Source organism: Brachyhypopomus gauderio, unplaced genomic scaffold (assembly GCF_052324685.1).
Source record: "Brachyhypopomus gauderio isolate BG-103 unplaced genomic scaffold, BGAUD_0.2 sc54, whole genome shotgun sequence".
NCBI classification, from domain to species: domain Eukaryota; kingdom Metazoa; phylum Chordata; class Actinopteri; order Gymnotiformes; family Hypopomidae; genus Brachyhypopomus; species Brachyhypopomus gauderio.
Genome location: NW_027506878.1, coordinates 230,950 through 246,890, shown reverse-complemented (window position 1 = coordinate 246,890; position 15,941 = coordinate 230,950). Strand labels below are relative to the sequence as shown.

The window sequence follows — 15,941 nt, the reverse complement described above, 5'->3', positions numbered from 1 at the left end:
TCCAGTAGAGCAGTGGTTTTATATGTATTGCGTGCCCATTCAGAACAAGGCCAAAATTTTGAGAGGGAATTGCTGAAGTGTTTGTGCCGACAGATTGGAGTATAGAAGAGTCAGACAACTCCTTACCATCCAGGGGGAAATGGTTATTGTGAGAGGTTCAATAGGACCATGCATGATTTGTTCTCTTCCCATGGAGCAGGGCCTTTACATCTTCCCCATCTTCAGTTTGCTTATAATTTCACTGTTCATCAGTCCACAGGGTTTTCCACTTACGAGCTGCTGTTTGGTCAGACGTCACATCTGCGCGTTGACTCTGTGTTGGGACAGGCTGAGGAAGATGATGGAAGAGCCTTCAGTCATGCTAGGAGGAATATGGAGGCTGACGCAGATAGGAGAGCCCGGCGTTCTCAACCCCAGGCTGTACAGATCCTCCCAGCATGCACTTTGGTTTATCGGTGTAATCATGCACAAGGGCGAAATAAGATCCAAGATCATTGGGACAGGGTTAGATATAGGGTGGTTCAGTGTTTGGACAATTGGGAAGGATTTACACTATTGGTCCAGAGGATGGAGCAGGCCTTAATAGAAATGTGCATAGGACTGAGTAGTGAGAAGTCTCAGGTCAGTCCTTAGCTTTACCAAGGGTGGACCTAGCAGAAAGCCAGGGTGTGGATGAGAGAGACCTGCCACCCGAGAGTGAAGATGATGATGGAAATGCTGGCTTAAGGCTACATAAGTCCATAATGTCACAGTAGGTGGGACCGTGGGACAGGGGAGCCCCCCACTTCACAAAACTCCTCCTCCCGTTCACTCCCTCAGTCTCAATCTCCATCATAATCACCTGCACCTGTTCCTCATCACACACTCCCTTTCTTAAGCCCACAGGTCCGTACAGTCAGTGCCGTGTGTTCCTGGTGCCCTCCAGACCTGCTGGACGTCTGCCGCTCTACCGTCGTCTAGGACGAGTTGAAGTGACTGTGTGAGACGAGTTTGAGAACACACTACCCTCCTCACTCTCCATTATTCTCTATTGGCTGAGCTGTGCTGTGTCTATCATGGACATGGACATTAAAGGGAAGATGACACCATCCTCTGTCTGCTGCTTCTGTCACCCCGTTACACATAAGTACACAAACCAATCAATCAATCATCAGTTATTTATATAGCACCTTACACAACCAGGGTTGACCAAAGCGCTGTACATAATAGAATCAACAATAAATTAGTATGGTCTTAGAGAGTAGAGTAGAGTAGATTTTAGAGTAGAGATTTCATCTGTGTGCAGTTGGTAATGATACCATTTGCAAATAATTAGATGTTGAAAGCCATCCTATATAAGTGTGTTTTAAGTTTGGCTTTAAATATTGGTAGATCAGTGATGGAACGTAGAACGGTAGGCAAGGCATTCCACAATTTAGGACCTGCTACCACGAAAGACCGATCACCCCACTGCTTACACCTAGACCGTGGAACCTCCAGTAGATATTGTCCACCTGAACGAAGATCTCTGACAGGCTGAGTAATGTGATCGTGCTTGCGAGTGTTTGTAAGAAACCGGACAGCTGCATTCTGAACCAGTTGCAGGCGATGGAGCGATGCTTGATTTAGTCCAATGTACAGTGCATTGCAATAATCCAGATGTGAACTAGCAAAGGCATGGATTGCTTTTTCAAGGTCATACATACATTATCCATGCATAAGTAGGAAAAAGTAAATTGCAGTGAACTTGGACTGGATATAATCAATGAACATACAAATATACACTGTCCATTTGGGGTTAGAGGTTCTCATGGAACCTCTAGAAGCAGTTGTGTGTGCTTTACCAGCTAACAGTGCACAAGAAACACTGCATCTCTGACACCAGATGGCCACCTGTCCATCTGAGCACAACCTTTGTCAGTAAACTCTGCCGAGTGATCAACTTTATCAAAGCAGAAGAAACCCAGAGGTCTTGGGGTTGTTGGTTTCTGGATGGTGGATGCTTCATTAATTCCCACTGAGGACCTTCTCTTCATCTTACCACCATGTTTAAGAACATCTGCAGCTTCCAGCCTCAATGTCACCAACAGTACGTACGTTTACATCCCCAGACGTTGCTGATACAGTAGCATCCATTGTAGTTGACTCGATCACCCAGAATCCACACACCACCATGAGACTTTACAGGGTACCAGACCTACATCATGTCAGCAAGGCCATCTCCCCTCATGAATATCTTAGAATGATTAGGGAAAGACAGAGTGCCAAAGTTAGTCTTTCACCATGTATTTGTATTTCTGTGTGTGTGTGTGTGTGTGTGTGTGTGTGTGTGTGTGTGTGTGTGTGTGTGTGTGTGTATGTGTATGTGTATGTGCATAACTTGTGACAAATCTTCAAGCTATTATATAGTTGCTGTTTGTGTTTTGATAATAGTACAGCAAACCCAGTGTATACTGGTGGGTTTCAGGTCATTTATGGATTCCATAATAATAAGGCCTCAAAACAGGTTGTTTTGCTTGGGCATGATGTTCATTAATGTTAAATAATTTTTGTAAATATGTATTTGTCACAAAAATAACATTAATTAATAACATTATTATTGCCACCCTAGATACTTGTAAATTCCCAGAACCTGGGAACAAATCCATACATCAGTACAGACGTCCTCGTGTAGTGGGAGAAATTGTGTGTCCTGTTTTGTGAGTGTCCATTGATAAATAAAGGAGGAGTCATGTTAAATGAAGACATAAACCAGATTCATTATTTGTTTTCATGCATCTTTTCAAGTGTGTTGTGTGACAGCAACAATCTTCACAACAAATTGGAAGGAGAAAAAATTATTAAATTCGTTTTAACAATATATCTGTAATTCTAAAGGTGGTGTTTAGTGTTTTAAAACACTTTTTAAAACAGATATTCTGACTGGCTACTTTCATAGGTCAAATGCTAATTTTTCTTTCAGTTATACTCCTGCCTGTTGTGAACAAGCTATTCCAGCTTATTTACTCGTGACTCTCTGATGTTGCCAGTCGCATATATATCCTCCAGAGTTAGACACAGGTCTCATCACAAAAGCCACAATCAGGCTTATTGTTATTTAAAACCAATATGATCAACAAAAGAATCTGACATTTTAAAATAAAATATGTTAAATAAATGAATACTTTATTTTACTCAAAGCATAGTAAATTATTTACTCCATTTCTACACATGACATAAAAGTATTTCTTCCTTTGTTACTACAGCTGTTGTGTTTTATATTATTTAATTCCCTGGAAGTATGTAGGCCTACACGAGAATCTGGCAACCCATCCACTGATTGACGATCCTTCACCTATAAATAGGTATAAACAGGTTGGGTTTGTTGTCACGCACTAAAGGACATGTTAGGTATGTTTTTACATGTTAAAGGACTAGGTTATGTTTCCTATCGCCCAGTAGTAGATCATTATTAGTAATAGACACAGTTTTAGTAGTTGATTGTTAAGATAGTTAACACCAGATCACACAGGTAAGGTGTTTTTGACATTTTCCCATTTCAGTGTGGTCAATGACTTTGTTAGGCTAAGTTGCAGATAGATTAATCAATGGTAGCAGGTTTGTTGCTGTAAGGTCGTTAAACTCCCACATTGATCGATCGGCGTGGGAACATCTGGAAGTGGAGCTACATGTTTATATACATATTTATGTGCACAGATTTTAAACATTTTAGTAAATGTTGTGTGTGTGTCATTTAGTCTTGTTACATTAATTGTTTTAAGGATGTTTTAAATTTCTGTCACATTGCATCAAATTTTAAACAAACTTTATACTATCAGTGAGCATTCTTCTTGAAAGAAATATGTCATGTGTGTCCAGAAAACGGAAAAGTTAAGATTTAATGCACAAACATTTAAATGCTCTGTATGAAATGACTAAGAATACATATACTGGAATTAATTTGTATATGTTTTGTTATTTCAGAGGCAATGGACTATGATTCTAATTCCAGGACTGAAGACTTTGATCTGAACTCGGAGTTGGATTATGGAGATTCAGGTACTGACTTCACACCCAGTGGAATAAGATGGAGCTCATTTGTCACTGATGATTGAATTGAGTTCATATGAGAAGCTGTCCAGACACTTTCATGTTCAGTCCATCAGAAAATGTCTGTTTGAAGGTTGTGACTTTCTTGCTTATAATAAAACATGACTCACTGTCTGTAGTATTGAAGTTTAGTTTCTGGTTTAACTACAAATGTGGGTTTAGAAGGGCTTGGACTGTTTTATACATGTGGAGTTGTCTCCTGCATGGCAGCAAAATGAAAGCTAACAAATTAATTTAATTACAGTCTGTCCTTGGAATCCACAAAGGTAACACAGTAATGTATTTAGGACACTTGTTAAGTGAAGGGCAATAGAGTAGTGAAATAAACAGAATCACAAGATGGTGGTGAAAGATGAACATGAACTATGTTCATTATTTAGTCATGTTTAGGTTTTTTTTGCTTGTGTACAGAGTTGTTGTCTAAGTCTGTATTCACTCTCAGCTAGAAGGTGAGGATGAATAGTTAAATAAAGGAGATGTGAAGACACCCAGGAGAGAATGAATGAGAGAATGTAGGACTGACAGGAAATTCAGATTCATGTTCCAGTATGGAGAAAAAAAGAGAGCGAGTCTTTTATTTAGAACCAAAAGTTGAGACTGGGTCACCTCTACTCAACACTCAGTAGTTCACCAGACTGACCAGTCTGGGTTAGGGTTAAGTTAAAGTTAGAGTTAAGTTAGGGATAAGTTAGGATTAGGGTTAGGGTTAAGTTAGGGTAGGGTTAGTTTAGGGTTAAGTTAGGATTAGGGTTAAGTTAGGGTTAGGGTGGGGTTAGGGTTAAGTTAGAGTTAGGTTTAAGTTAGGGTTAGGGTTAAAATAGGGTTTGGGTCAGTGCAGGTTCTCTTGTCCATTCCCCTAGGAGAGTTTTGGTGAGCTGCTTAATTTAGTTCATCACTTGCAGGTAGCAAACAGATCTCTAAACATAACGCACATAATACAAAGAGAAATGTCACGTTACAGCCCCAGTGCGGATGTTCCTGTGAGGGAGAAACTGCTGTCACTCACTCACACACACTCCTCTGTCCTACACTCCAGTCTCCTTGGCTGCAAGTCTGCTGTGATTGGCTGATCAGTGCTGTTGCAACATGTGCAAAACAGAGATCAAACCTTTGTTTTACTGCTGCAATTATCCATAACATTCATCCACACACACACACACACACACACACACACACACACACACACACACACACACGTATCTGAAAGATTTACAGGATGGCACAAAACACACTGTAGAACAGAGTTAACAATAACCAGGAAACTGATACTTGTTCAAGCTTGTTTTGTCTAGCAAGTTTGAACAGATTGTGCAGAACAGGTAGAAGAGTAAAAGAGAGAAAGTAAAACAGAGAAAACACACCAGAACATGAACACAAACAATTCCCCCTAGTTCTGTGTAGAACAGGTACAACAGGTAGTGGAGACACAGTCCTGCTGTGAGTTCTGGGTGGTGGGAGATTCTCCAGACACATGTAGAAACTACAGCTACACTGCTGTTATGGGCACATTCACAATAGCACATGCTAATAATGTGGTTAAAAATCTGGACCAGACCAAACTGGCCTAACTAATGTGATCTGTATGTTTAATTATTGTTTTAATTCGTGTTTGTGTCTTGTATTATTAGTGTGCAAGTGTTCAGTATTTTAGTTACCCCAATATTCTGTTCAGTCGTATGTTGTCCTTTGCTTCATGTTTGTCTAGTCATTGATGTTTTCTTAATTATAGTTGTCTCTTTGGCTTGTGGGATAATGAATGAATTAACTGATTAATTAATCTAGTTAATGGTGGCAGCACAGTGGCTTGGTGGTTAGCATGTTTGTCTCTCAGCACTGGGGTCTTGGGTTCAAGTCCCTATCTGAGTGGAGTTTCCATGTTCTCCCTGTGTCTGTGTGGGTTTCCTCCCACAGTCCAAAGACATGGAGGTTAGGTAAATTGGCAGTCCCTTACAAATTCTCCCTGAGTGTGTGTCTGTGTCTCTCCCTGAGTGTGTGTCTGTGTCTCTCTCTGTTCAATAAAAACAAGTTGTCGTCTGAGTGTGTGTGCTTGTATGCCCAGTGGTGGATGGTGCTCTGTCACTATGATCTGTCCTCTCTCCCCTTCCTGCACCCCATTCAGTCCCCCAGAGGGCTGGGGATCCCGGTAGAGAGTACGCTGTGCGCAATTGGCTGCCGCTTCTTGCCGGTGTGTGATTGGTTGTCTGACACGTAGCTGTGTTAACAATTGTGAAGTGCCTTGGGTATCCTGAAAAGGTGCTATATAAATTGAAACATTCATTCAATGTGTCTAGTTAATCTGGTTAATTAATGGATTTAATTATTGCAGTCTCAACCACCCCTTAGTCAGCCAGGGTACACATATCACAAGATGAAACAATCATACTGTTCAACATGCAGTGTAGTTTTCATTGTGAGTGTGAGATTTCATTATGGTGTAACTGTTTCCAATTACATTAGTAATAGACTATCAATCAGAATGTAGATTAGAATCTCAACACGTTGACCCTGGAACGAACCCCCTAACCCTCTCAGTTCCAGGGGTTCTGTATAATGGCTGCTCTGTGCTCTGCTCCCAGCTCACAAAGAAGCTGGGATATGTGAAGAGAAAAACATTGCAGTGTATATATCTATATATGACCCAAACGAATGCATTAACCTGCCTTAAATCTGGCATATTTTATCGATATGCAAAAGTGTTTGGTTGGTAATATGGGGTATGGTAATTATAGTAGCAGTTTAAAGAACAGAGATTTACAATAATATATTAAACATGCCTCCTGTCAAGCTACACTGGTCCCAGGCACTGGGTAACACAAACACTGATACACACACCCCCTTCATCACAGGCACATTATGAGTTTATGCCCAACACGTTTTCATTTATTACACAGCTCACAGTGCAGAGTTCAATTCCCACAGGTCCTGTTATCTGTGCTGTATGTTGATGATCCAAGAAGTAATTAATCAGTGACTGAAGCTGTTAATGTTATTAATATTTTTGATTAATATTATTGACTGTGTTTATATTGCTTCTTTGGCAGCCATTTGATTTCTTGTTTGAAAGTCACATGGACAATAAAAACTTTCTTACAAACACCTCACCTCTCTCTCTCTCTCTCTCTCTCTCTCTCTCTCTCTCTCTCTCTCACCACCATTACACCCCTCACCTCTCTCTCTCTCTCACCACCATTACACCCCTCACCTCTCTCTCTCCTCACCACTACACCCCTCACCTCTCTCTCTCTCTCTCCTCACCACCATTACACCCCTCACCTCTCTCTCTCTCTCTCTCTCCTCACTATCATTACACCCCTCACCTCTGTCTCTCTCTCTCTCATCACCACCATTACACACCTCACCTCTCTCTCTCTCCTCACCACCATTACACCCCTCACCTCTCTCTCTCACCACCATTACACCCCTCACCTCTCTCTCTCCTCACCACCATTACACCCCTCACCTCTCTCTCTCTCACCACCATTACACCCCTCACCTCTCTCTCTCTCCTCACCACCATTACACACCTCACCTCTCTCTCTCACCACCATTACACCCCTCACCTCTCTCTCTCCTCACCACCATTACACCCCTCACCTCTGTCTCTCTCTCTCCTCACCACCATTACACCCCTCACCTCTCTCTCTCTCCTCACCACCATTACACACCTCACCTCTCTCTCTCTCTCTCTCTCCTCACCACCATTACACCCCTCACCTCTGTCTCTCTCTCTCCTAACCACCATTACACACCTCACCTCTCTCTCTCCTCACCACCATTACACCTCTCACCTCAATTATTGACGTATAGTTTGTAGTATCATATTTGTGATTACATTTATGTTAGAATTTTTTAATTGCTAATAATTTTGTGTGTTGCAGGTGACTCACACCATCTCTCAGATCTGAGGATTGTTCTGCTGGGGTGCAGAGATGCTGGGAAGAGTTCAGCAGGAAACACCATCCTGGGCAGAGAGGAGTATGAGTTAAAGAGAACTGCTCAGTGTGTGAAGAGACAGGGAGAAGTAGCAGGGAGGAAGATCACTGTTGTTGAAGCTCCAGGATGGTGGAAGAATGAACCTGTAGAAGAGAGCAGTGAGATACTGAAACAGGAGATTGTGCTCAGTGTGCCTCTGTGTCCTCCAGGACCCCATGTTCTACTGCTGGTGTTACGTGTGGGCACAACTTTTAAAGATCATGAGAGAAGAGTACTAGAGGGACACATGAAACTTCTCACTGAGAGAGTCTGGAGTCACACTATAGTTCTGTTCACATATGGGGACTGTCTGGGAGACACACCCATAGAGCAGCACATTAAGAGTGAAGACAGCGCCCTCCAGTGGTTGGTTGAGAAATGTGGGAACAGGTATCATGTTCTCAACAATAAGAACAGGGGTGATGACACTCAGGTCACAGAGCTGCTGGAGAAGATAGAGGAGATGGTGGCAGCAAACAATGGCTGCCATTTTGAAATGGACAGAAAGATTCTACAGGAGATGGAAGAGAAGAAAAGAGTATTAGAAGAGAGAGGAAGAGAGAGGATGATGAAGGTGCAGAAACAGAGAGAGGACATCAGAGGGGTTATGGGTAAGTTTATAGGTCATTGTTCTACCTCCTGTTAAGTTGTACTTTTGATTCCTGAATTCTGTGTCTATGATCTTATGAAGCCTTTTTTCATTCTCCTAAGCAGAACTTCATTGAGAGCTACAGGTTCCGGAGTGCATAGCAGTAACTTCACTGAGGCCCGATATGGTGTTGTACTCGGAAAGTAAACGGATTGTTTACTTTATCGAATTAACGGTTCCGTTTGAAGATGCGGTTGATGAAGCATTTGAGAGGAAAAAGCTGAAATACGCTGACTTGGTGGCCAATGTGCGAGAACACGGATGGCAGGCGCACATAAGACCAGTAGAAGTAGGTGCTAGGGGTTTTGTGGCTAAATCTATGACATCGTTGTTAACGCAATTCTGCCTTAGAGGGAGAAAGTTAAGATCAGCTGTGAAGGAGCTGTCAGTGGTAGCTGAAAGATCTAGCCAATGGCTGTGGATTAAGAGGGCACAGACTACATGGGGTCATGTCCCATAAAGGTGGCTTGACCGGTCTTATGAGTGAGACGTTGGGAAGGTGAAATGGGTAACATAAAAGGTGGTTGAACAGCAAGCTTTGAGGGGGGTGAGGCTGGGACGCCAGCCCTCACCGTTGAGCCTCTTTGAGGTGTTGTGGGCTCAAATCAATGAAACACCAACGAAGGGAGGTGCCCACCTGATGACCCCAGTGAAGAGCTTGCAAGTGGTTGTGGGCGTCGCTGTTACTTTGCGTGAAGGTCTGTCCAGGGCGGTGTTGTGGTCTGAGTACTTGGCAGTTGAGGCAAGTGACCATGAACATAGTACGCTGTGATTCTGGATCCTTGCCGAGCCAGTATCAGATTGTAGCTGTTGTTGTGTTCTGCTCAAACAACTGGTGTGTGTTTAGGATGTGTCGTTGTTGCTTTGTTTGAAGGTCAGGCCAGGTTGATGTGGTGATCTGAATACTTGGCAGTTGAAGCAATGGACCATGAACATAGTACGCTGTGCTTCTGGATCCTTGCCGAGCCAGTATCAGTTCGTAGATGTTGCAGTGTTCTAATAGTGGTTGGTTGGTCAATAACGTGCACGGTTATGGTTGTTGGAGAGAAGATGGGCGGTAGGGCCTTGTGAGGAGTATGGGAGTGGCATAGGATATTTCACCATCTTATCCTGTGTTTAAGTATAATAAGAACAGGAGTGATGACACTCAGGTCACAGAGCTGCTGGAGAAGATAGAGGAGATGGTGGCAGCAAACCGTGGAGAGTGGTTTCAGTTTAACAGCCGGGAAACTAGTGACATTAAAATTTTTTTTTTTACTAAAAAAACTTTGTCTATAAATGTTGTTTTTTTTTATTATAATAAAAGACTGTAAAAGCCAAAGCTATTATGAATTTTTTTTTAAGTAGCAGTTTGGGCATCTGTGGGCAAATTTGTCAGTAAAATAATTCATTTTCACTCTCCTGTATCTGAGTTATGCAACCAGAAAACATTTCTATCCACTCCAACTGAACATATTTTAGCTTCCTATAACCATACTTAATAAATGTGCAGGGTGTCCGCGGGGTTGTAAAAAGTATTAAAAGGTAGTAAATTCAGTTGGCCAAAATTAAGGCCATTAAAAAGTATTAAAAAGTATTAAACTTCATTTGACGAGGTATTACATTTTCGAACGCTCATCCAACTGCCTAGACGTTTTTGAATTTGTGTTAAGCGCCTTTCTCCTAAAACTCCTTAAATTAGATTTATTTACATGTTGCTAGCAGTGATTTGACGTGACGTGACCTGATGTTTGTTCGCGCACGCGCCAGTCACCTAAATACCGGCTGGTTTGCCGCCAAACCGGTTAGTGAAACACTGGGAAACTGCAAGTTTACCGACGTCTAGCTTGACGACCCAAGATTTAAACAGGCATGAAAATCTGTCACCTTTCGGCGAAATTCGCCGTTTTGAAGTTGAAAAGGGTGACCTACGCGAAACGTTTAGATCCGAGGACTTTTTTTTGTGGTGCGGGGGTTCGGGAGATTTACATCTATATATATTTTAATTATCATATTGACTTAATAAGCAAACAGAGCACTTCCGAAATCGGCTATTTCAATGGCACAGTTGGCCACCCAATATCAGAAACAGGTAGATTTGTCCCACCCAAAAATTAAACCAAAGAAAAAGCGGAAACTGTTTAAAAACCATTTTTCCACCAGCAGCTCTGTTTATGGATCAGCACAATCTTCAGACAGACACACTCACACTGCGTTTGGTTCTTCACAGGAAATCCCTGAATCAGATCACAGTTCAAAATCCAATAGAAAAGATACATTGAAAAAAAGTTTCAAATCTTTACACATAAGTTTAACAAAAATTATCTCAAAGAGGAGACTGTAAATGACATGAAGCAACATATGCACAAGTGACCACCAGTGATGACTAAGCAGGTTCGGTAACCAAGGCAGAAACTGCTTAATCCAAAAATCCCGAGGAGGGAAACTTTATTGATAATGCAACCCTGGCGCGCGCAGTGCCCCCCGGAAGATTAGCGGAAGCCCACCTTGCCTGTGCTGTATGTCAATAAACAAGCTTTTTTAATGTTTTTTTTTTTTTTTTTTTTAGTTGGCACGATGCACCTTAGTTTTCTCAATTTCAATAAGAGTGGGAGGTTGGCAGGAGTCAACAAGCTTGAAACCAATCGTACCCCACTATCAACACTTTATGTGTAGACTTGATTTTTGCAAGGGTTTTTACAGTCACCGTGTTCTTTAAGAAACATGGATGCCCTGGGACGCATCATCAGTGATGTATCCTGGGGTCATAGGGTGTTTTGGGTCTCACAACATCATACACCCTCACCCAGGTGACCCAGCCGGGGGTGATCAGGCCCCGACTTGCATCCCAGTAGCAGACCACGGATCTGCCCTTTTCATCCAAAGCCAGCGGGTGGCCTGCTCAGTGGCTTCGCTTTCAGATTTGATGGCCCTCTTCTTTACTGCTCCTATGATGCCCAAGCGACTCAAGACCTTGCACAGAGACATTCCGGCAAATCCCCTGCAGCCTACCCCCTATGGGCTCGTAGAAGGTCTTCCAGCCTCCCTCCCTGCACTCCTCTACCAGTTCCTGGTACTTAGCCCTCTTCCTCTCATTGGCCTCCTCAATACGTTCTTCCCAGGGCACTGTTAACTCCAGTATGATCAGCTGTTTTGTATACTGAGAGGTCATGATCATATCTGGGCGGAGGGTTGTTGTTGCGATCTTCTGAGGGAACCTCAGCTGCTTCTCCAGGTCGACCTGCAGATGCCAGTCAGGTGCTGTGTGGAGTAGGCCAGTTTTCTTCTGTTGTTGTGTTTTGGGTTGTTCTCCAGCTTTGACAAAGGAGATTGCCGTCTTGGGATTATGTTGTTTTTTGCTGTAGCTAATGGCTGAGGCTATACTCTGAGCGACTGCCTTGAGTACCTGGTCATGGCGCCAGCAGTAGCGACCATCTGCCAGAGCCTTCGGGCAGCTGCTGAGGAGATGTTCCAACGAGCCTCTACCCGAGCACAGAGGGCAGGAGGGTGTCTCACTTTTTCCCCACACATGGAGATTTGCTGGGCTTGGTAGGGCATCGTAGACGGCTTGTACCAGGAAGCGAATCAGCTGGAAATCTGGTTGCAAGATGTTGGTCCATGTGATCCTGCGCTGTAGTGCACTCTCCCACCTCGTCCACGCTCCTTGTTGTCTTAGACCCACTGTCCTGCTCACTCGCTCCTCTTCCACACCCGCTCTAACTTCCTCCTGGATCAGATGGTGTCTTTCCTTTCTATGGGTCTGGCTGATGATGGGCTTTTGATAGTAACTCACGCCTGCTCTACCTGTCGCTGCTTTCTGTCTAAGGCGTGACTCTGCCAGCTCCACTGCTTCTTTAGCCTTCCACTTCCTTCCTGTCCTCACCTCAATGCCGGCTGTTGACACCTTGCCGTCTTTCAAATCCCTGTACTGTAGGGCTTCCCTGGTGCGTGCCACCATGAACTCCTCTTTGAGTCCACTAAGGGGGAGCTGCAAAAATAGTATAGGCCTATACAAAATAGTGTATAATCTGAAATAGATGCTAATAGAACGCGTAGCTAATAATAGTGCTAGTGGTAACAATTAAACCAGCTGGTGTTGTGTTGTAGTTCTTTTACCAGTCTTTAGTCTTGTTGGGACTGGGTTAATTTACAATGGTAAAACAAACACACCATTGCAAGATACAACAACCCAATCAATACCTATATTCAACACGCTTACATAATGATATATATACATATATACATACATACATATATACATACATACATATATACATACATACATACATATATATATATAAAACGTTTTGTTTTGCACATAATAAAGTGAGTCAGCGCTTAACGACGGGTCTGGTTGACGGACCGGAGTTACGACCAACTTTTTATGTTATTTTGTGCGGTGCGCGGAGGAGCAGTGGCAGCACAGTGGAGTGTTGTGCACGAGAACATTGTTTGTTTTTTTCTATACTGTATTTACGATCAAAGCGTATCTAAATCTGGGGTCGCGCTTAACGACGGACTTTTCGGTCTAACATCGTCGTTAAGCGGGGACTCGCTGTATTGTTTGCGCTTGAAAAAAGGAGAAATATTTTTATTTATTTTATTTTAACTTTTATGAAATTTTATTTTAATTTCAATTTGTAGGACAAGTTTATTAAGTTCATGCTTGCATCATGCATGTTAAGAGTTCTAATAAAACATTTCAAAATGCATGTGTAACTCAGTTAAATAAAAGTATGTTGTTCAGTCATATAATTTGTCATTTAATGGCGCATTTCCACTAGGGCCTGCTTGGCGCGGTACGGTTCGATACGGGTCGATTCGCAACGGAACGGTACGGTCGCGTTGTGTTTCCATTACAATGGTGGACCACCACAATGTGGGTGGAGTCGCTGTTGGCGCGCGGGTTGTAGTGTCGTAACATCATTTGTATGCGACCACAACACCGGTCGATGCCCCTTAACACATACCATTATTGTATCTTATTTATCTTTATCTTCATTATCGTATGTGGTTGCTCTAATTATTGATAATAATTTGGTATTACTCAAACAGGCTGAACACACCCTGCATAAAAAGCATCAGTCATACAATCAAATGAAATCAAACTTTATTATGAAATATAGATATTTAAAGTACAACATATGTAAATAATATAGTTATAGTTTTAAAAAGTGCAAAAAGCAAATATATACGTATAGCTTTATATGAAATAAATATTTATAGTACTACAAGCAACATTTTGTGTGCTTTTACTGGCGTCCGTCTCGCATGGTGTTCACAAGTTTGCCAAGCACCCCGAGGAAAGCCCGGTTGAAGGAAACATTTTCCACCAACTCCGCTCGCCTCGTCAGTGGAAGGGGAATCTTGAACGTAAAAAATAACAAATATTAAACACAAGTATTCCCGTGAAGCAACAACGATATACCGTAACTGCACAAACTGTGTAGCACGTCATCGCTGCTGATGCTTTGTTTATGGCTACAGCTAACTAGCAAGGTTAAGAGCTAGCTATTGTACAGTAGTGACTGTGGTAGTAACATTAACTACAAACACAGCTCTAAATTCCTGCGTTTACAATAGATGCGTTCATATTACATCTTTTACGAGCCTAGTAAAACTGAAATCACAATACACTCACCATTCTCCGTGGCCTCCAGCACCAACATTGCCGTGTCTGTCTAGCTCTTTCTCTTCCGTTACTGGCTGGCTGGTGACCGTATATGACATCCATTTGCTGGAACCATTTCCAGTCTTTGCGGTTTGCTCCGCTGCGTCCGTTATGGTCCTTCACCGCCCGGTAATCGCGTTAAGCTTTTTTAGCTTGGACCGACCGGCACTGCTGAACGGACCGCTGGTAGCCATGAGTGGCCATTAGCGCGGAAACCTCGCTAAAAACCTTTACATTTCTAGTGGCCCCGTCCAGTTCGCCCTGGATTTTTTGATCGCTGATTATTAACAGAAAGGTTTGTACGTCGGCGTTTGACCAGGGAACAGACTTCGCTCCTTGGGTTTTAAAAATGGCCGAGGAGTCCATAGCATAGCGGAGGAGTCGCTCTCCTGACGCAACCTGTGACGACACTCCCTGGCCAATCAGTGTCATGCTGTTCCTCCACGTCACAGAACTGTACCGCTTCGGAACGGTTAGAACCTCAAGCGAGTCGGTACAAAAATAGTACCCGAAGGGGCCGGCTCACAGGGAAGTGGTACTAATGGAAACACTCACAAACCGTCGCGAATCGAACCGTACCGCGCCAAGCAGGCCCTAGTGGAAATGCGCCATTAGTTTCCTTAAAATCTCGTCACGTCTCGTTCTCGTGAACCCAATATCGTGTATCGTCACACCCCTAGCAGCAATCCTCAGTATGTAGGAGATGATAAACACCCTGACCAGTGCACAAACTATGGTGGCGTACTGCTTACAAGCAGAATAAATAGAACATTTCTCCATAGTACTGCTGGCTAGCATGCTATCAAATTAAGCAAAGGAGAAGCAATATATAACGAACTTCATTCCATTTACATTTTAAGGATTTCCTAGAGTGATTGGCTGTATTGATGGAACCTACATATGCTACCTATTCCAGCTGTCAGGGCTGGCTCGGATGCCACACCTTCTACCTCCAGAAGAGGCACCCGAGTCAGTCCTAGACTAGCTGGGCGCAATCAGCGCTGATCCGTTTCAGCCGTTTCTAAGGCTTCTTAAGGAAGCTTGGTGAAGCGGATCACTGCTGATTCGTTTTGGTGTCTTGCCGTCACGGTCTCAGCCTTCTCTCTCTCTCTCTCTCTCTCTCTCTCTCTCTCTCTCTCTCTCTCTCTCTCTCTCTCTCTCTCTCTCTCTCTCTCTCTCTCTCTCTCTCTCTCTCGTCTCTTCTCTAGTGTTGCGTGTCGTTACAAGGTGTCTCATCACCTTTATCTCTCTTACTTACCTGTCACTTATTCGAGTATCTACCTCCTGCGCCACTTCTGGCCCTTCTCAAGTTTTCCTCCAGCTTTATCTCTTCCTGTCAGTTACTCTTTTATTTTTGGGAAAGGTTTTGTTTTGTTGCGGCGTTTGCCTGTGTCCAGTCTTCCCCTGGAGTCCTTTGTTGCGTTTTCACGCATTGTAATACTTCCGCGTTATTTCGGTTGCCTTGGTTATTTATTCCTCCCGTGCCTAGACGGTTGAGTTTCGTTTACGCGTTGAGTTTTCCGCGTCTAATTTAGTTTCGTTTTGCTTCGGTGTGTGTGTGTGTTTTTATGTGCATGCAGATTGGTTTTCATACGGCATTTG

General features: G+C 43.1%; 1 protein-coding gene across 1 annotated transcript in view; it reads left to right on the top strand.

Moving 5' to 3' along the window:
* The first annotated feature begins 3,349 nt into the window (after positions 1-3,349).
* Positions 3,350-15,941, top strand: part of LOC143488808 (GTPase IMAP family member 8-like) — a 32,573-nt gene continuing 19,981 nt past the window's right edge. The window contains exons 1-3 of the mRNA XM_076987720.1: positions 3,350-3,490; positions 3,943-4,017; positions 7,947-8,651. Coding sequence (XP_076843835.1) covers positions 3,948-4,017; positions 7,947-8,651 — 775 coding nt within the window. The 5' untranslated portion in view covers positions 3,350-3,490; positions 3,943-3,947. The remainder of the gene's footprint in view (positions 3,491-3,942; positions 4,018-7,946; positions 8,652-15,941) is intronic.